The 23,689-nt window shown below is 34.7% G+C and overlaps 1 protein-coding gene across 1 annotated transcript in view; it reads right to left on the bottom strand.

Moving 5' to 3' along the window:
- Positions 1-23,689, bottom strand: part of LOC138712641 (neural cell adhesion molecule 2-like) — a 1,205,141-nt gene that overhangs the window by 867,973 nt on the left and 313,479 nt on the right. Inside the window, exon 5 of the mRNA XM_069844609.1 lies at positions 19,300-19,445. Coding sequence (XP_069700710.1) covers positions 19,300-19,445 — 146 coding nt within the window. The remainder of the gene's footprint in view (positions 1-19,299; positions 19,446-23,689) is intronic.

Raw genomic sequence — 23,689 nt, 5'->3', positions numbered from 1 at the left:
TAAATAATAATCTAATTGATAATAATCTAAGTTGGAATTTTCAAGTTAAAGAAACGATAAAAAAAAATCTGTTCCTCCTTTCACTCTTTGAGTCGCTTGAGAAACTTCTTGCCCCAGCAACTAAAACTTACCCTAGTACAAACCCTAGTAATGCCGCACTTCGATTATTGTGACGTTTTGTTAAGTGATCTAAGTTCTGAACTGTCAGTCAAGTTACAGCGAGCTCAGAATATGTGCGTCAGATACGTGTGCAACATCCGACGATATGATCACATATCACCGTCCTTCGCAAGTCTCTCGTGGCTCCGACTTAAAGAACGCAGAACTTTACACTCTTTGTCTTTACTCTTTCGAATTCTGCACACCTCAACACCAAATTACCTTTCGTCTCGTTTCTCTTATCTATATTCTAACCACGACGTAAATACCAGATCACTTATCTGTGGCACACTAAATATACCTCTTCATAGAACATCTTGTTATTCCTCATCTTTTACAATATCCACCTCGCGTCATTGGAATTCCTTGTCACAAAGTATTAGGGGCTGCAAGATAACAAACACCTTTAAGAACAGCTTAAAAGATAACCTTATTAGCATTTCACTCCAATCATACTGATTTAAAATATTACTGACTACACTGTTGCTTTTTTCTTTAGACATCATCCTGATTGTGCTGAATTTTCAAAATTGTCTCATAATAATCTCTTTCTATAATCTAATTAATAGTTCATAGTATTTTGTTGTTTAATTCGTAAATAACTCTTGTATACATGTAACTTTCATCTAAATCAAATTGTTGAATTCTTTGTAAGTTCATGCATATGTATATACACTTTCTGCTGGTTGAGTGGAAGAGAAGGCCTTACGGCCTCAACTCTGCCAGCTAAAATGAATCATTATTATTATTATTATTATTATTATTATTATTATTATTATTATTATTATAATAAATTTAGGCCGGTATTTTGCTTGTTAAGATATGAAGCGGAATAGTGCTTTGAAATAATTTGAATTTGAACCCAAATTAGTGATACTAGTCTTTGAAATAGCTGCTATATCAGTTAAAGAAGTATTTTCTAGTTCAATGATGAAAGGTTATCGATTTCATTTCGGACAACGTTGGTATACACGGATTTCTAATTGTGATTTTAAAACATTTTACGAAGACCAGAACTCTAGGGTTAGAATATGGCTAAATATGTTTTTAGGTCGTCTTTTCCACCACCGAGTGAAGTGGAAATAGCGCTCAACATAGTTCCTAGTCACCAAAACCTTCTTTATTTTTCGAATTTTTTCGAAATACATAAGCCTACATTTAAATAGATATTTACAGATTCCCAAACGAGTTGTGGGCTGCGATTCCATCAAACTCTCTTCGCACAACAAATGCAGCAATCATACCTTAAGCATCCGAAAGACTTATTCCATGTATTGCATCCCTTAGTACAGATAATAATTACAAACGCGTTAAATGAATTACAGTTGGAAATTTACTTGGAGATCAAATTACAACGATCACTGGTCATAAGAACACAACAAAGAATAAAAGAACAATTCGTCAGCAAAGCTTCGAATAATTAAGAAAACAAATAACAATATAAACAGACTTCAGTTCCTAAAAATGACGACCCTCAATTTTCAACAGTCAAATGTACACTTCGGCAAATTTCACAAAATAGTGAGTACTTTGTTTTCCTTATAACTTAATCCAGTCATGTCAATTGATGCCCATAGGAGCAAGCGCGCGCTTTAGAGCTCAGGAGAGCCTGAGCGTTTTCCAGCGAAAAGAAAAGAGACAGACGAAAGAGGTAGTATATACCGTTTAATCGAGCTATATTCAGGGATGGCCAGCACTGACTCAGTAGATAAAGGGAAGAGAACTTATTAAAACTGTATCCATGTTACTTTTTAGATTTGTCTTAGAAGTATAAGTGCATTATAAGAATTTAAGTTTTAATTTTAATGCTCATTTTTTACAAGTTTTATTTTTTTATTCAAAAGAAATATTTTCTCAACTTGTTTTATAGAAAAGTGAAATTTTGAGATATATGCCTATTTACTTAGTAGCCTTACAGAATGTTTTCGTAAATCTAATATACCGTATATACGTATTACTGAAAATAGTGTATTGAAAATTTTGAAAATATTAGCATGGAAACTGTTTGTAAGGGAATGAATTAAGAAAGCAACTACTGTTACGTCATAAGGAAAAGATACGTGCCCATGTGTTGTAAAAATGTCAGCTCTATAGCTTCAGCAGGTTTTGAGAAAACAATCTAATATTCTGATGATAGGAATTTGCTCACCAATATCACCTTAAAAGCATAATGCGATAAGAGTTTTGTTATGGAATATTAGTTACATTAAAACATATACAGCACCTAGGTAACTTTGCTTTGTACTGTAATATTGTTTTGATTAGTTTATTTATTACTTTTATAAGGCTAAAGGTACCACCAATATAAATTCCAACTTATCATGTCTTACTCAATCTCTTTCTTAGGAATATCACTTTCTTTATGAATGATGTGTTTCATTCACTTAATACAGTATAATATTATACTACTATGGAATTTAAGTGAATATTCCTTCTTAACTCTCTATTATGTTATTAAGATTTAAAACACAAGAGCAATATTAAGAAATCAGTGCTAGTACGTTTGTTTTACAGACAATATAGATAATATTAAAAAGAAAGAAGCCATATAAAAACGACATAAAATTTCACGTTCCGTTTGAAGTTTGTGCACCACTGTTTTCTTGATCGAACAGGTTGCTTATTCATATACACAACCCTTCCTCTTTCCATACTTAGCGCTTGCTGCCCGCGCACGTCAAGTTCAGAAAAATGAGCTTGCTTTGACATCACTGTTCTAGTACATTGCTGATAGGTTGTCGATTTCATTTCGGACAACGTTAGTATACATGGATTTCTGATTGTGATTTAAAAACATTTTACGAAGACCACAATTCTGAGGTTAAGATACGACTAAAAATGTTTTTTGGTTTGTCTTCCCACCATCGAGTGAAGTGGAAGATGCGTTCTATGTACTGCTCACATAGTTCCTGTACAAAACAAAGCATCCTAATTTTCCGATTTTGTACCAAACACAAAAATTCGAAGAGATATTTGCAGATTCTCACCCCAGTTGTGGGCTGAGCTTCTGTCAAACTCTCCTAGCGAAACAATTGCAACGGAGTCATAGCACAGTCTAGTATATACAGTCACGAAGCTTGAGTTGTGAGGGTGCTAGGAACAATAGACTTCGGCGGTACTATTTGGCATTGTTTGTAATGAGACAATATTAACAATCCTAGTGGTTAGCAACTATTTATGGATGCATATTTACTATGTATTGAGGTTCGTGACTGTATATACTAGACTGTGGTAGTACAGTCACGAAGCTCAATACTTACTAAATATGCAAACATAAACAGTTGAAATATGTATCCATAGATAGTTGCTAGCGACCAGGATCGCTACTATCGCCTCATCACAGACCCTTTCCCTAGCAGACAATAAAATGTATTGTACTTTCGATATCGTGTTCTTTTGAAAAAATTAACACCTTCCTTCCACTATTGAAATGTGAAATACGTAAGGTTCATATATCATTTTCATAAAGCATATATTATATTTTATAAACTCACCTTCCTGGATCTTTCGTAAGAAGGATAACTCTGACCTTTTTTTCTTAGAATTTGTAGTGCAACAAATGTATCCTTGTCCCATATTATTATTCAAATTATTGTATTTTAGCCATTTACAGTTATTACAACCGATAACCAACATTTCACAGTTTGCACAACTTTTCACAACAAAGCGAAATACGGCACAGTCAATGCCTTTTCGATCTAGACCAGGCCGTAATGTATGTTCGAGTTTTCTATTTCAGTGTATGGAACTCAGTGAAATATTATATTATAACTTTATTGCATATCATTGCTAAGTTTTATTTAGTGTAATGTGTCCATAAGAATCGTGTACTTCTTGCTGCATAATATGTTGCAGAAATAATTATAAAACTGTGTTATTTTAATGCAAGAGAATTTTACATGTTAACATAATCTGTTCGTATCAACATTTTAAGTTAAGAATTGAAGCTATTTTGAGGTTTAATAAAAAAGTATTTATATTGTGATTTTAATTTAGCACATTTACCTTCCTTAATTGTCGACAGAAAATTTACTATACCACTCCTATGAAATTAGTGTACATACGATTGTGTTACTTCGTCTCTTATGTCTTAGCTAAATACAGTAATTCAGTCTCAATTGTAGTATTAAAATACAAACAAATTGAATGTGAGGGGTATGACACATGACATTATGTTTAATTATAATATATACTTGCGAATATAGGAATATACGTTAAATATAGTAAACATAACCTATAATTTTCATACGACATAATATACCGGTACATATGTAATGGAAGGGCATTGGAGACCACTAAAATTAGACAGAAAGGAGGAACTGGTACAGTAAACATAACCTATAATTTCAGCATATCTTAATATCCGTGCGGGCGGTGCAACTGAAAATTATTGAATCGTGCATAAATGAATGTACAAGAATTTCGCAATATTTAATCGAAATAAAGGCGGGTATTACACATACGAACAACGTAATTTTCACACCACGAATAATGTTGCACCTTGACTCTCAAGTGAATGTCTGAAATGTCTCATAATCATTGTTTTAAATTTTATTAATGCAATCACACTACATTTTAGAGAAATATATGTTACTCTTTATGCATTCGAACTAATTTATATGATTGAAAAGCCGTCGTTAGTGATCGGGTTAAGGAAGTCACATGGTCTGCCTTACGGCCTGTATTAGATCACGATGGCAATGGCACAGTCTATTGTTCCTAGTACTCACAGCGCTCCAAGCGGCTAGCAACTATCGCGAGAAATGCAAAAAATCATCCCAAGCTTCGCGACTATATCTATTACACTGTGGTAATACCATAAATATGTGTAAGACTTATTTCATGTGTCGTATCGCCTTGTACAACTACTTAAAAACCCATTAAATGAATTTCAGCCGGAAAACTAAGAGGTGGAACTTAAACTGAGAGGATTCAATCCGACATCAGAACTGGAATCCGGTGTGGGTTAGTGGATAAAGCGTCAGCACGTAGAGCTGAAAACCCGGGTTCGAGTCCCAGTGCCGGAGAGAATTTTTTTTCGCTCCACCCATTATCATCATAGATATTTCTTATTAACACTTTTTTAATTCACAGTATTCATTCTGAATAAATTCATTTCGCTTCAAACATATGTATATATACAACTTTATCCGATGAAATGCTTTTAAAAAAATTACCTTTATTGTAAACGTATCTCTACACGTAGCCTACAGAAGCTTTCATTCCGCTTCGTTTCTCCGAAACGAATGAATTTGATTTAGACAAAGAAGCGAAGAGGTCCGCCGGCTATAAAATCGTTTTTGTGCTGCAAAGTATAAAACGACTGACCAGGTGGAGTGCAGCGCTACATAAAGAGACGTTCTTATTAGGTCAAGAATATTGTGCACTCAGCCGCATGGATAGTGGAGATTCTTATAGCGCGGCGCCATCAGCTGACGCGATGTTGTTTTGTTTTCCCCATAACAATAATGAAGCAGATTTTATAACACGGGTTATATTCAGCAGTCTGTTATCAGAGAATGCAATGCCGCTGGAGGTCATAAACCGCGACTGGGGTGCTCTGTCTTGTCACTTTGCTTTTAGAGCTCCCTGCACTGCATCGCAGCAGCCAATTCACTTCCACAACACTCGAGTATTGCTGGAGTGCCGGGATCTAGTTCGGAAGAATCGTTGTTCGACTTACGTGGCCGTCTTTATGTCAGTCCGAAGTGTAAGAAAGAGGTTGAGGTATTATTTTATTAGTATCCCTTGCAGAAACAGAGATCTACAAAGATCATTTAGGCCAGAGCCTTGTTCAGTTATAAGCCGGAGCCAAACGTCGGCAACACTGTAATTAACTATCAACCGGAGGCCGACCACACAGGACACGTGTTTGTGCTAATGCCGATTTTCAATGTAATTAATGTTACAATATAAGTGTGTGTCGATGGATTTATGTTCGCGGTCGTACCAAACGTTCATTATTGATGTATTATAAACTACTGGGTGTTCAGTTCAAAATGTGTCTTGGCTCGCTGTACGCCGTCATGTGGCTAGTTGATGAGCCTAGAGAATTCAATCTTCCTACACTTCCGCAGCTCAGGTGTATAACCTAAGAAGCAGAGAAGATGGCTAGCAAGTACGGCGTTCATTCTGAAGAGTACGTACCGATACGTACGATAACGCCGGTAGTGGCAGGAATGTGAACTGTTTGGAAATACGTACTGTCGGGATATGGGGAGAGGGTTAAGACGATTACTTACGTATTTGTTGACATTAACTTCGACGGTCAACATGGACGCGGAGCATTTGATTTGTGTTGTGGAATGTTACCGTACGCAACCGATGATAACAAATACCCTGCGTACGACTTGCCGGCGCAAAACACAGTTCGAAAGAGGTTATGGTAGCACACAGACCGTACAGACCGCCATCTGTTGCTACGACGTTCAAGTTATACCGTACACGTTCTCAAGTTCAGATTGAAGAACGCCTTAAATAATAGGCAACTTCTCTAACATATCAGCTGAAACTCGCTTCAAATCGGTGACCCAACAACAGTGACATCATGACACAATTTGAAATGAACACCCAGTATGTGCGTGTTGGCAATAAATTCAAGACAATAAATGAAAAAAAAAATGGTTGCAGTCTTTGGAAATTTTTATGGTTAGTGATGACAAAGTAAATATTAAATATTGTATTAACTACATTTTTATAGTCTTACTTGTGGTTTGTGGTATATCAGAATTCTAGCCAAATTGTTGGGTCTCGCCTGCTATATCAATAAAGTTACGCCGTTGATTTTCAAGTTCATTGTAAACAGCTGTTTTGTGATCCCATAAAATAAGTTGCAGTTTTGAAGATTCAAAACTATCTATAATTTGTAGATGCGTACACTCACTTTGTTGGTTTTCAAGGTTTATTTATTAATATTATTCCTTTTGTAATAAATTAGTTATAAACATGTTTCTTTTCACTTCGTATTTATAGGATTTAAAGTTCACTAAATTTACGCTAATTGGCACATACTTAATAGATAATGATGTGTATTGTTACGTATGTTGAAGGTATTTTTCTTAATTTTTTCTTAGATCTTTATCCTTGGCCTTGGCCTATTTAAAATTACATTTTTTTTTTAAATTTATAACAAATAATTTAGGATAACAGTATTGTTATGATGACTGGTGAGGTTCAAACTAAAACTGGCTTCCTGGGTATCGGAAATATTTATTGAAAAGCACGAGAGATCACATGGAATTAAAATGTAGGCCTATATGATATTCTAGACCTTTCACGTCAGAGGTGAAACAACATAGAGAGACAAAACATTGTCAATTTAATAGCCACATAATGGTTAATTGATTTGAATATGGTATTGCGAAAGTACGTCGTTATTTTATTTATGTTTAGTAGAAGTAACATTTAAGTATTTATTTATTTATTTTCCATAGTACCATCAATTCAAAACACGTATGATTTTAATTTTTTTGAAGTTATAAGTGGCTATATGCAAGTACTTAGGCGGTATTCTGAAATCAAATAAAATACCATTTCGGATTCCGTAATAAATTACGTACATCAATACGCTGAATTTTGATCATATGCACTTAGTTTTGTATCAATTAATGTCGAAAATGTACATGTGACAACGAAATCAAAGCACTAAAACGTCAAACGTCATGCCTTTATTTCGCCTCAGCCCGCCTCCACTCTGCGTTGCCAAGCCTACCCATGCTCCGGCTTGTAACTGAAGAAGGCTCTGCTTAGGCCCAATTGTATAAAACTCCCTGACTAAAGATCAACTTTGATCGAAGATCGGAAAGTGAACCGAGTTCAGACACTTATTCTATTTATAAAACTTTTCTGCGATCAAATTATCTTGGTTCAAATGCAATCTACGTTCACGTGAAAAGGATATGGCAACATCGCATAAACATGTGATGCGCGGGCCATGTTGTACAGGTTTGTTCAGTGTTGCCAATTTAGCGACTTTAACTCCTTTTCAACGACAATTACTTTTAACTTTTATATTGCTTAAATAGGGATTTAGAGAACTTTTTAATACCCCATAGTGACAAAGTTTAATCTTTCTTTGTTGATAATGAGAAATCTAGCGAATTTCCAACTACTTTTTGGCGACTTTCCGTACACTCTGTTGGAGACACTGGTTTGTTTTGTGCATTGTAAATAATGGCGGGACAATAAGAAGAAGGTTGACTGTTTTCCAAATTGTTATCATGTTATGGTGTTTGATACTGCTAAACATAATAAAGCTTTATAACATAACAATTTTCGAATAATTTCAAGGGAAAAAATTGTTCCGGGCCGGGTATCGATCCCGAGACCTCTGGTTGAACGTAACAGCGCTCTACCACTGAGCTACCCGGGAGCTCCACCCGACACCGTCTCAACTTTTCCCTTTATATCCACACAACTCTGTTGTTGAGACGGTGTCGGATGGAGTTCCCGGGTAGCTCAGTGGTAGAGCGCTGGTACGTTCAACCAGAGGTCCCGTGATCGATAGCCGGCCCCGGAACAATTTTTCCCTTGAAATTATTCAAATCTGCTTTACAGGGAGCCTTACCTGAAAGATTTGATTTGCATAATAACAATTTTCGATTAGTAATACAGTTAACTGAAAATTTATGAATATACCTATCACAACCATTAATATAATTAATGATTGTTATAAACATAATATAAGTATAGGTTATGTTATTTGATATTGCTGAACACGATAAAGCCTTATAAAATATAATAATGTTTGTCTATTAAGGCAAGAAATTGAATATATAAAGTACCTCCCATATCTATTAATATTAATAACAATGGTTATTCTTTTTGCACAATCTGCCACTCGTATATTTCAAACAGATAAGAAATAACTCAACTTAGATCATCTAACTCAATCGGAGAAATTTCTTCAGTCAAAGTTGACTTTAGTTTATGACAAATTAATCTCAGATTAGACTTTATACAACACAAAATTCCAAGTTCACCTAGAACGAGGATCAATTTAACCTGTGATCTAAAATTAAATGGTTTATCCATTGGGCCATTAACACTTTAAATAATATTCTAAGAACCAGTCTTAAGGCCAGTATCGTGCGGTGGCCCAACAGATTATCCAAGCAGTCGTGTAGTCAAGTTTTCCTTCCTTCTTACTATTTATATTAGATTCAAATACTTATAATATTACTAATTATAAAAATACGTTGGTATTTGGTACCATTTTTTTTTACAAAATCTATAAGATTAGGCCTACTGCAACTACTGACTAAAATTAAAAATACTATTATAAAAGACTACTGTAAGTATTAGTAAGTCGTGACGAGTCATTCCATCTTGTTGGGGAAACATGTGGTAATCGTCGACCCAGAAATTCTTCAAGATAATTTGTGCGCTTTGATGATATGGAAAAAAACGCTGCAAGCCCAGAAAGAGTAGCAAAACATATACGGCATTCAGGAATACTTGAAGCACTTTGGGACAGTGCTAGATGTAAACAAATATACGGCATTCAGGAATACTTGAAGCACTTTGGGACAGTGCTAATGTAAACAAATATACGGCATTCAGGAATACTTGAAGCACTTTGGGACAGTGCTAGATGTAAACAAATATACGGCATTCAGGAATACTTGAAGAACTTTGGGACAGTGCTAGATGTAAACAAATATACGGCATTCAGGAATACTTGAAGCACTTTGGGACAGTGCTAGATGTAAACATATATACGGCATTCAGGAATACTTGAAGCACTTTGGGACAGTGCTAGATGTAAACATATATACGGCATTCAGGAATACTTGAAGCACTTTGGGACAGTGCTAGATGTAAACAAATATACGGCATTCAGGAGTACTTGAAGCACTTTGGGACAGTGCTAGATGTAAACATTTATACGGCATTCAGGAATACTTGAAGCACTTTGGGACAGTGCTAGATGTAAACAAATATACGGCATTCAGGAATACTTGAAGCACTTTGGGACAGTGCTAGATGTAAACAAATATACGGCATTCAGGAATACTTGAAGCACTTTGGGACAGTGCTAGATGTAAACAAATATACGGCATTCAGGAATACTTGAAGAACTTTGGGACAGTGCTAGATGTAAACAAATATACGGCATTCAGGAATACTTGAAGCACTTTGGGACAGTGCTAGATGTAAACAAATATACGGCATTCAGGAATACTTGAAGCACTTTGGGACAGTGCTAGGTGTAAACAAATATACGGCATTCAGGAATACTTGAAGCACTTTGGGACAGTGCTAGATGTAAACAAATATACGGCATTCAGGAATACTTGAAGCACTTTGGGACAGTGCTAGATGTAAACAAATATACGGCATTCAGGAATACTTGAAGCGCTTTGGGACAGTGCTAGATGTAAAAAAATATACGGCATTCAGGAATACTTGAAGCACTTTGGGACAGTGCTAGATGTAAACAAATATACGGAATTCAGGAATACTTGAAGCACTTTGGGACAGTGCTAGATGTAAACAAATATACGGCATTCAGGAATACCTGAAGCGCTTTGGGACAGTGCTAGATGTAAACAAATATACGGCATTCAGGAATACCTGAAGCACTTTGGGACAGTGCTAGATGTAAACAAATATACGGCATTCAGGATACTTCAAGCACATTGGGACAGTGCTAGATGTGAACAAATATACGGCATTCAGGAATACTTGAAGCACTTTGGGACAGTGCCAGATGTAAACAAATATACGGCATTCAGGAATACTTGAAGCACTTTGGGACAGTGCTAGATGTAAACAAATATACGGCATTCAGGAATACTTGAAGCACTTTGGGACAGTGCTAGGTGTAAACAAATATACGGCATTCAGGAATACTTGAAGCACTTTGGGACAGTGCTAGATGTAAACAAATATACGGCATTCAGAAATACTTGAAGCACTTTGGGACAGTGCTAGATGTAAACAAATATACGGCATTCAGGAATACTTGAAGCACTTTGGGACAGTGCTAGATGTAAACAAATATACGACATTCAGGAATACTTGAAGCACTTTGGGACAGTGCTAGATGTAAACAAATATACGGCATTCAGGAATACTTGAAGCACTTTGGGACAGTGCTAGATTTAAACAAATATACGGCATTCAGGAATACTTGAAGCACTTTGGGACAGTGCTAGATGTAAACAAATATACGGCATTCAGGAATACTTGAAGCACTTTGGGACAGTCCTAGATGTAAACAAATATACGGCATTCAGGAATACTTGAAGCACTTTGGGACAGTGCTAGATGTAAACAGTGTGAATAGCAGTGAACAAAGAGAGTTTGTGGAAAAGGCGCCTTAATATTAGCTTGACACCATGTAATGAAGAGGCCATCACTGCACTTCCATCGTAGCTCTATGCGACAAGTTTCTTACTGCAGTTTGAAAAGCCTTCAATATGTCTTAAAAATAAGATCAGAATGTGCTGCCGCTGTTTTGTCCTCACATCTCGGAGCACACAATCTCCTCTACCATCCTTCCTTCAATCGTATATCGATAAATGAGAGAAAATTGTGATTTATTCGAGACGTCAGTTGTCTCATCAGCTAATATGGCAAAAAAATCAGATTTCTGTAATTGCTGTTTAATTTCCTTATTAAGTGCACTGACAACAGATTCAATTAAAGCATTTTAATACGACTTGATACATCTTTGAATACTGTAGATATCTCCAAATGATTTTTTAGAAGAGGGTCGTACTGGGCGGTGTAGTCCAAAAGTTCTAAATAATTACCGCGGTTGTTGGACATTTTCGACTTACCCTTTCCTCTAAATGAAAGTTTCAGTTTTGCAAGTAAACAAATGGCGTTTATAGGCCTTTTCAGAATGTCTCTATTGCGTGTTACCTTTTCATTATTTAGAATAATGAATAAAACCCCTAAATATGTAGATTTATGTAATATCAAGCCATAATATGTAAGTGGGGTAAATATGTAAATATATGTATTATCAAATTTTAATATATTAATGGTAATTACAAGATTCGCAAAGATTTGTTATTTATATACGGTTAGGTTAAAAGGAATATAATATATAATTACTTAAATTCCGGTGCCTAGACATCACTGGTCTACATCTACACTGCTCAATATTTTCTTGGAGGAATTGGTGAAGAATTGTTTTCAGGACATGGAAGAAGTGAAAGTATGAGGAAAAGAATAAAGTGCATAAGACTTGCTCATGATCTGGCGTTGTTAGTAGAAGAGGAGATGATTCTAAGGGATATGGTACAGGAGGTAAACGACAGTTGTGAGCAATATGACATGAAGATAAATGCAAACAAGACGAAGACCATGGTCATAGGAAGGAAAATTAAGAAGTCGTCGTCGTCTTCCTAACAAGTATTAGGCCAAGTGGCCTGTTACGGTCTCAAACTAGAATTTTCAGTCCATCTCTTCTTTGGACGGCCTAGAGATCTTTTGCCATACGGATGGTATTGAAACAGTGCTTTTCGAATTCTGCATCGATTCATTCGTTCGAGATGACCCTTCCACTGAAGTTTATATTTGCTGATGAACTGCATAATGGGTTCTATTTGAAGTTCTTGCATTATGCCCTCATTTTTTTATGATCCCAGCGAGTATATCCAGCTGTTGATCTCATGAACCTCATCTCACTTGCTGTTATTCTACTGACATCTTTATTCTTCACAGTCCACGCTTCACTACCATAGCTTAATACTGGCTGTGCTAAGGTTTTATACAAGCCTATTTTTGTGTGTCTTTGTACTAATGAAGGTTTCATGATTTTATTAATGATCCCCATGGTTTTATTATATTTACATACTTGCGAATTGTAAATACTTGGGATGTACAGTAACATGAGCTGCTGCAAAGAAGTGAAAAGGAGAAGTAAGCTTTTAATAGAAAAGAGGAGCATCTTATGCTGATATCTGGAGAAAGAACTAGAAAGAGACTAGTGAAGTGCTTTTTGTGGAGTGTAGCATTGTATAAGGCAGAAACATGGGTTTTCAACCAAATGAAGAGAAGCGACTAGGGGCATTTGAAATGTAGATATGGAGAAGGATGGAGCATGTGAAATGGACAGACAGAACAAGAAACGAAGCTGTGTGGAAAGTTTGACTGAAGAAAGAATGATGCTGAAACTGATAAGGAAGAGGAAAAGGAACTGGTTGGGGCACTGGTTGAGAACAAACTGTCTTCTGAAGGATGTACTGGAAAGAATGGTGAACCAGAGAAGAGTTCCGGGCAGAAGAAGATATCAGAAGATAGACGATATTAAGATATATGGATCATATTGCAGACACTAAAAGGAAAGCAGGAAATGGGAATGAATGGAAAATGTTGAGTTTTCGTGAAAGACCTGCCCTTGGGCAAAACACAATGAATTAATATTTGTTTCGAAACTCGTATCTCACGGCATGCTTCTCTCTTTTCCATGCGTATCCCAATTATTACAGTAAATAATGCCACTATTCCGTACCATTCCGTCGTCAGAAACCTCGGCATTTTCTTGGACGAAAATTTAAATTGGGAATGCCAAATAAAGGAAATATCCGAGAGAGTGTGCTATACCATGCATTCTCTTAACCCATTCAGAAACTTCCTCCAGCCAGAATTAAAACAGACTTTAGTGCAAACCCTCGTACTACCACTGCTTGACTATTGCAACGTAATACTTACAGACTTGACAACTGACCTTTTGAACAAGCTGCAGCGTGTGCATAATATGTGTGTCAGATTCATCAGCAATGCTCACAAATTTGACCACATTACACCCTCGTTCAAATCTTTATCCTGGCTGCAAATTAGTAATCGCAGAACACTTCATTCGCTCTCTCTTCTGTTTCGAGTTCTCCACACTTCTACTCCAAATTATCTTCGTTCCCGGTTTAACTACTTATCCTCCAATCACAATCTAAACATCAGGTAACAGGAGTGCCAAATCCTAGCAATTCCTGCCCATAGAACATCCATCTATTCATCCTCTTTTACTGTCTCAGTCCCCCGTGAATGGAATTCTCTACCTCAGAAGATAAGGGGCTGCCAGACAATAACCACTTTCAAGAAAAGGCTAAACGATTTCTTACGGGCGCAGTCAAATTGAAGTTATAATTGTGATCGAGTTTAATAATTTAATTTAATTTAGGTATACTATTATTACTATTATTATTATTATTATTATTATTATTATTATTATTACATAATTATTTTATTGGTATTAGGAAGATGAAAAGAACTGTCATTGTACTACAATAATTATGTATTATATTGTCTTGTATTGTAGTTTGTATTGCTTTAAATTGAATTGTATTGTATTAATTATGTTATATTCACAGCATTGTAATAATTTTCTATCATACTGGTTGAGTGGAAGTGAAGGCCGAATGGCCTTAACTCTCCCAGTTAAAATAAACCATTATTATTATTATTATTATTATTATTATTATTATTATTATCATTACATAATTATTTTATTGGTGTTGTGGAGATGAAAAGAATTGTCATTGTATTATATTAATTATGTATTATATTGTCTTGTACTGTAGTATTGTATTGCTTTGAATTGTATTGTATTGTAATAATTATGTTATATTCACAGAATTGTAGTAATTTTCTATCATACTGTTTGAGTGGAAGAGAAGGCCGAATGGCCTTGACTCTGCCAGTTAAAATAGAACATTATTATTATTATTATTATTATTATTATTATTATTATTATTATTATTATTATTACATAATTATTTTATTGGTGTTGTGAAGATGAAAAGAATTGTCATTGTATTATATTAATTATGTATTATATTGTCTTGTATTGTAGTTTGTATTTTTTTAAATTTTATTGTATTGTATTAATTATGTTATATTCACAGCATTGTAGTAATTTTCTATCATACTGATTGATTGGAAGAGAAGGCCGAATGGCCTTAACTCTGCCAGTTAAAATAGACCATTATTATTATTATTATTATTATTATTATTATTATTATTATATTATTATTATTATTACATAATTATTTTATTGGTGTTGTGAAGATGAAAAGAATTGTCATTGTATTATATTAATTATGTATTATATTGTCTTGTATTGTAGTTTGTATTGCTTTGAATTGTATTGTATTGTATTAATTATGTTATATACACAGCATTGTAGTAATTTTCTATCATACTGATTGATTGGAAGAGAAGGCCGAATGGCCTTAACTCTGCCAGTTAAAATAGACCATTATTATTACTATTATTATTATTATTATTATTATTATTATTATTATTATTTGCGCAACTAGCGACACTAAGTCCACGCTGCGTCAGGCTAGATAAACTCCGCTAGTGATCTCACTTTCTGTCTTCTCGAATAACTATTGCGGAGCAAATGCCTTAAAATGGCTACCGGCAAGGATATGGACTAAATTTGTACACGGGGAGAACTATATACCTTGCAGGCGATTTAATACTTCATGTTAGTACATCCGATATACAGATTGCCTGGCGTAACTATTTTATTTAGTTGTATATATTTGTTTTTCAATTTTCCTTTCAGTTAAATTAGGCCTATTATTATTATTATTATTATTATTATTATTATTATTATTCATACTTGTAACTTATGGGACAAGTTCTTTGATTAAAATGCACTGTATAAACTGCATCAGACGCAGTTCCATGCATGAGCTGAGAAATTCGGGATAGACACCGTTATAAATATACGTTAAAGAGAATAGGCAGTAGTGAAGTGTTTCCTATGTATGAGAAACATGAAATATCAGACACAAATTTCGTCTCAAAGTGGTATCCTTGGAAACAGAAGGCCGAAGCAATGGAATCTCCGGACTTCAATTTATTAGAAATCACGATTGCGTATCTGAAACGTAACGACATCTTACAAGTTCGGTCACAGGAATGAAATTTCCGGTGAAAGAGAGAAGACAACTCTCTGAACACTGCGGAAAGCTATCCAAAGCTATGATCGTACGTTTTTAATACGAACAGTTACGGGTACTGATATTAGCTTAAAATTTTCTAAAAAAAAAAAAAAAAAAATAAATATTTTAAAACAATCTGTGATACGTGACTATTCATAATATTATACACCAGAAGCTATAACATAACCTAAATAATATAAACGAGCGTTAGAAAAGTTTTAGTTAGGGATGATGAAATAAACAAGAAACATTTTAATCAACGATGATGAAATAAAAAATAAACATGAATAATTTTAAAAGAAACAAGTAGGTACAATTTTCAAATTTGAATGTTTTAGTGGTTGGTGGTTCAGTTGATGTTATATTGGACGTGTGCTTAAAAGAAATGTATCATGGTGTATCCCTCAACTTATTCATAATTTCCGAATGCTGCTCTTCATTTGTTTGTAAATAGGGTTTCAGGGAAGATGCATAGCTATGACCAGAGATCTTTATTAATTTTTGTTCTTGAATGCCAATGCGAGTCATATTTGAAACTGCTGTGCATCGACTGGAGTGATTTGTAATTTTCTGTTTATTGACCAGTGCAGTTTGAAATGTTAGCAAACAAAGAAACAAATGCTAGGGTAGTGATAAAAATAAACAAATGCTAGGGACGCGATAAAATTGTGCGATAAGCAGCCATGATTGGTTGAAAGACGTCCTTTCGTACCGTTTATTGGTCAAAAGTAGTGTGACGTAGTAAAAGTGTAATAGTCTTCATAACATAATACGATAGACGAACACCGATGGCTCTCGCCATGAAACAATACTAACAATATCATCCCATCGCACCTCCTCATACTCATCCTCTTTCACAATAGCCCTGCCAAGACTCTGGAATTCGTTACCTGCTAGCATCAGGGACTGTCGAAATAAAATTCAATTCAAACGCAAACTTACTAGGCACTTGGTCAGTAATTGAGACTCGTTCAGACATGGTTTCTTGTAAATAGTTCTTTTAATCTACCACAAAATATCTCAATATCCGGTAATTTCATCACTATAGAATTTTGTTATTGTAGGTTTAATTTGTAATTTAGTAAATACAAAAATATTCTTTGTTCTTAACTTCTATGATAAAATGTCTAGCTTTCATTAATCAGGTATTCTTGTCGTACTTTAATTTTTATTGTAATTGTAATTGTAAATTTAATATTAATTGTAATCTTATTGTTCATGTTATAGTTGTAATCCCCTGGTAGAGGGGCAGAGAAGGCCTGACGGCCTTATCTCTACCAGGTTAAATAAATAAATCTAAAATCTAAAAAAAAAAAAAAAAACAAAGGAAATAGGTTTAATGCATAATATGAAATCTGGTGTGTAAAGATACTGTATGCAAGAATAGTTACTTACTAAATACAAGAGAAAATAAGTACATAAATTCTATTGTAACGTTTACACATTACACTCAAGATGCATTACATCTCAAACAGTAGTTGTTAATGCATTTCAATTACTCTAAGCAGATGTATTATTTCATTAAGGAGATATGTTTGGCTCTTGACGACACCAACTGTACTACCTGAATGAATGAATGAATGAATGAATCCATAGAAGATTGAATCAGTGAGCCGATGGATGGATAGATGGATGGATGGATGGGTGATTGATTCACTGATTGTAGTGAGAGAAGAAGAATTATCAATTAAATAGTAGACCTACACGATGATAAACGCGTCCTTGCAGGGGCTCTTGGAAATCCTGCATGGCTCAATGTGGTCTGTCTATGCCGTCCACCCAAAAAGAGTGAGAAACAACTGGAATATTCGTTAAACCGAACCTTAGACACTCTGCGAGACGGAAGATCTTTGCATATTGACTACAGCGCCAGGCGTTCAAAAACAATATATAAATTCTGTTTCTCGTAACCGGTTGTGCACGAGTCTAGTGTAAGACAATTTCAAAACATTCAAATATCAATACTTTCCATTATTATTGACTGCTACGAAATGACAAGTTTGCGAGTTTCAAGAATGCGATTAACAGAGACCTGGTAGGTGGAGATTGCGTGAGTAATGGTGATATTACACAATAAAAGCAGGTTACTGAATGAAAATGCATTGTGGAAGGGATGATACACGCGCCATCCAAGTTTCGGAGATAAGATAACAGTAACAACCCTTACCCCTCATATGTTTAGTAGATAGATGTATTTAATGAGTAATATTATACATACAGATTTTATATTATCATAATTTTCTCTAAAATCCAATGCACGCGTCTTCTGACCGTACGTGCTTTGTACCTAAAACAAGTCCTCCTTTGTAGGTTCCCCACCTATGATTACATCCAACTACTCTCTACAAGAACACACATATTAAAATGGAATTTACACAATAAAACCAATTATATAATATATCCTAACCTAAAAGACATGAAAGTGTACAGTTGGGTGGATACTATTATCCCTTCCTCAGTTCGCGTCACAATCTTCAACAGCTGAAGATATAATCTTTCTCGCCTTCAAAAGGAACAATCCAGTCTTTTGTTCGTATTCTCTATTCCCCATGAGGTCAAGACATGCAAGCGAACTCCTATTCTGACTTAGCATCGAGGGTGCTAGATATTTTCTCCTTACATGTTCCAATTCGACACACTGTAATAAAATATGTTTATAGGAGTCCTTTTCTTTGCAAAGCGGACAAAGACGCTCCCCTTCTTCGTTGACAAATTTATTACCCTACCATGCCCCCAATCTTAGCCTCGCTAAACCTGCTCTGCTGTCTTTGTTACAAGAATTTATGTAGTCACATCTCCCCCAGTTAAGCATGAGATCTGATTGTAAATGTAGTGAGGACTTTTCCGAACATTTGTTGTAAGCCTTCTCGTCAACAAAGTCGGAATTTTACTGAAGACGAAATTACAACGATTACGGGCCATAAGAACACAATAGAGAAAAAACAAAACAATTTGTCAACAAAGCCTGGAATGATTATACAAATAAAAATAAAACCAGACTGCACTTCCTAAAATTGATTGGCGTCAAGTTTCTACCCAATTATATGTCGACGTTGGCATATTTTCTGTTTCCAATACGGCTCGCCCATTGATAGCACAGCACATAAAATATTGAAAATAAATTCTGCAGAAATCATGGTCATATATTTTACTGTCAAAATACTTGTATTTTTACCCCATAAGATAAGACTTCAAAAGTATAAACTTGAAAAAAGAAACGGGTGGTGCTTACCTTAACGCGACGGAGCTGTCTCTTGCCCTTGTACCACGTGATGACGGCAGGCGGCCGGGAGCCCGCCGACTCACACGACACTTCGTAGCGTCGGTCCGCTACAAGGGGCAGCTGCTTCGTGAGGATTCGCGCCGTTAGCGGCCGCACTGTAACAGCGAACAACAGTTAATATAGATACTGTGAGAAACAACACTTGAAAACGTATTAATTCTTTTCCATTGGCAGGCTCCTTAACTAGCAGTTATTCGCCCCTATTGTACAAGCGTACTCATAGATGTCACTAGTGCCGAGAAGAGTGGATCACATAGATCGTCAGAAATAATCCAGAGTGCACCACAGGTGACCAGACGTTATATTATAATACAACATAATATTGATTTGTGCGAGATCATGCGTATTTGCATGTTTTCCGCACAGAACCAATACGCGGTAAGTGTGAAATACCACATTCAGTATTCCCAACGTAACACACATAACAATTTCCCTCTTCTTACCGTTTAAGCGCCATATTCATTTTACTGCTTTAGGCTTTTAACATATTATTTTTAGCCACGTTTAACATAGTGATAATTATAAATTGGAAACTTACCACTGCAATTTCACCTAAATTGCAATGTTAATTATTGTTTTTAAATATTTGCACAAATTAAGTAAAGTCTACTACTCCACGAAACTTATTGCATTCCTGCTACAAGTAACATTAAGGAAGCCGTGAAAAAAATCAACAAGATTCCAGATGCAGATGTTATTACTGCAATATATTATATAAATAATATTGTTAAAATATTAAAATGAAAAATAAATCACTACATAACTTTACAGTTTGTTTCAAGTTCGCATTTATAGACTGGGGAAAAAAGAAACAGACGTATATCACGGCCTGCTGGAATATAGTAAACACAGAAAACATTTTACAGCAACAATGTTGAAGAAAGTTATTTTGGTTTTCCGAAGTTGCCGCCATTAAACAGAAACCAACATGGAGATTTCATTGCAAATTATTAGAAATTCGTCTTTCAGGTATGTAATGAACGATCTTCGCACTAAATAATGTACGATACACGAACGGTATGTTTGTTTTCATGTTCTCGGAAATTAAAAAAGCTCAACTACGTTTCGATTTTTCAATCTTTTCCTCGAACGTGAAAACGTCAACATACCGCTCTTGTAACGTATATTACTGTTATTTGAGGTTCAGTCTAATTGACATATCACAAGTTTAAAATCAATGACATTTACATATGTAAATGATCATTGTGTAATATGAAGGCTAAAGCAAACGTTTTCGCCCTTCGGGCATCATCAGGCAATTTGCATACAATATCTTGTATATTTTTAAGTCTTTGTTGTGGAATGTGTACAAACTGATTAAGCACAACCTTTATATAATAATAATAATAATAATAATAATAATAATAATAATAATAATAATAATAATAATAATAATAAAATGAAACAACTATTTATGAATGACTTACGATGAATAATAATCTAAAATATAAAATACAGGTATAAAATTTACCTATGTAATAAAATTGTGGCTGAACTGTTGGTCTTATGTTTAAATTATACTTACTTACGCCCACACATAAGCCCGCCATTGGTCCCTATCCTGACCAAGATTAATCCAGTCTCTACCATCATATCCCACCTCCCTTAGATCCATTTTAATATTATTTTCCCACCTACGTCTCGGCCTCCCCAAAGGTCTTTTTCCCTCCGGCTTCCCAACTAACACTCTATATGCATTTCTGGATTCGCCCATACGTGCTACGTCATGCCCATCTCAAACATCTGGATTTAATGTTCCTAATTATGTCAGGTGAAGAATACAATGCGTGCAGCTCTGCGTTGTGTAACTTTCTCCATTCTCCTGTAACTTCATCCCGCTTAGCCCCAAATATTTTCCTAAGAACCTTATTCTCAAACACCCTTAATCTCTGTTCCTCTCTCAAAGTGAGAGTCCGAGTTTCACAACCATACAGAACAACCGGTAATATAACTGTTTTATAAATTCTAACTTTCAGATATTTTGACAGAAGACTAGATGACAAAAGCTTCTCAACCGAATAATAACACGCATTTCCCATATTTATTCTGAATTTAATTTCCTCCCGAGTGTCATTTATGTTTGTTACTCTTGCTCCAAGATATTTCAATTTTTCCACCTCTTCGAAAGATATATCTCCAATTTTTATAGGTCCATTTCGTACAATATTCTGGGCACGAGACAATCATATACTTAGTCTTTTCGGGATTTACTTCCAACCCTATCGCTTTACTTGCTTCAACTAGAATTTCCGCGTTTTCCCTAATCGTTTGTGGATTTTGCCCTAGCATAATCACGTCATCCGCATAGACAAGAAGCTGATGTAACCCATTCAACTCCAAACCCTCTGTGTTATCCTGTACTTAGCTAATGTTATATTCTAGAGCGAAGTTAAAAAGTAAAGGTGATAGTGCATCTCCCTGCTTTAGCCCGCAGTGAATTGGAAAAGCATCAGATAGAAACTGGCCTATACGGAATCTGCTGTAAGTTTCACTGAGCCACATTTTAATTAATCGAACTAGTTTCTTGGGAATACCAAATTCAATAAGAATATTATAGAAAACTTCTCTCTTAACCGAGTCATACGCCTTTTTGAAATCTATAAATAGCTGATGTACTGTACCCTTATACTCCTATTTTTTGTCCATTATCTGTCGAATACAAAACATCTGATCAATAGTAGATCTATTACGCCTAAAACCACACTGATGACCACCAATAATTTCATCTACGTATGGAATTAATCTTCTCAATAGGATATTCGAGAAAATTTTGTACGACGTCAACAAAAGTGATATTCCTAGAAAGTTACTACAGTTAGTCTTGTCCCCCTTCTTAAAAATACGTAGTATTATGGACTCCTTTATGTTTAAATTATAACATTATAAAATTGCAATCATTCAACGGCTCGGTTAGAAAAGCCAACGTACTATGGTAGGAACGATCATGATTTTAAAATCAAATGTAGGAAACAGAAAACGGATGTAGGTAAATTGTCATATTTAAATAGAACTATAAATGATTGGAATGCCCTACCTGCAGCGGTCTTTGTGGGCTATCCTTCCTTAAGGAGATTCAACAATAATTTTAAAAGTTGTATATAAAGTGAAAATTAAAATTAAGGTGACATTCAACATTTAATTTTTTTAAGGTGACATGTATTTATCTAGGCTGACGAGGTTACTTCCTTGGTTTGAATTGTAAATCATTTAAAACTAACGTGTAAGAGGGCCTTAGACTAGAAATGTTTAGTTTAAATGTAGTTCTGTTTATAAGTAAATGCTTAAGGATGTAATTATTTGACTTATTTGAACTGTTGTATCAGTGAAGCGAGGTGAGTCAGTGAAGTTATGGTTTTACAGTGCAGTGAACAGTTCCGATCAGTGATAATTTATAGCGTCAATGAAATGTGTTCTATAGTGTCAGTGAAATGTGTTACAGAGTGTCAGTGAAATGTGTGCTAAAGTGTCAGTGAAATGCGTCATAGTGCCACTACAGGGAATGAGATGAGAGTAAAGTGAAAGACTATTGAAACTTATGTAGGACCTATAGATAATTATGTATGTTGTATTGTAAAATTAGGTATTTTATTTTATGTTTTATTATTATTGTGTTAAATTGTATTGTGTATTATTATTGTATTGTGTGTAAAATTGTATATATGTTGTAAAACTGTATTGTGTATTGTAAATTTTATTGTGTATTGTTAATATTTTATATACCACTGCCACCGGGTGCTTGCCCAATTGCAGTGTAAATAAATACATACATACATACATAAAAAACCATTTCATTCCTGTTTAAACTTCATAATACCTTCATTAGTCGGATGTTTTACTCTGCGCCTTAAAAGAGTTATCACATGGTTTTTATCATGTTTGCAATTTTATAATGTTATAATTTAAACATCAGACCAACAGGTCAACCACAATTTTATTACATATATTACATTTTATACCTGTATTTTATATTTTAGATTGTTATTCAACGTAAGTCAATCATAAATAGTTGTTTTATTTTATTATTATATAAAGGTTGTGCTTAATCAGTTTGTACACATTCCACAACAAAGACTTAAAAATATACAAGATATTGTATGCAAATTGCCTGATGATGCCCGAAGGACGAAAACGTTTGCTTTAACTTTCATATTGCACAATGATCATTTACATATGTAAACGTAATTGATTTTAAACTTTTGATATGTCAATTAGACTGAACCTCAAATAAAACAATATTATATTATATTATATTATATTATATTATATTATATTATATTATATTATATTATATTATATTATATTATATTATATTATATTATATTATATTATATTATATTAT

Source organism: Periplaneta americana, chromosome 13 (assembly GCF_040183065.1).
Source record: "Periplaneta americana isolate PAMFEO1 chromosome 13, P.americana_PAMFEO1_priV1, whole genome shotgun sequence".
NCBI classification, from domain to species: Eukaryota; Metazoa; Arthropoda; class Insecta; order Blattodea; family Blattidae; genus Periplaneta; species Periplaneta americana.
This window is presented reverse-complemented; position numbering and strand designations above follow the sequence as displayed.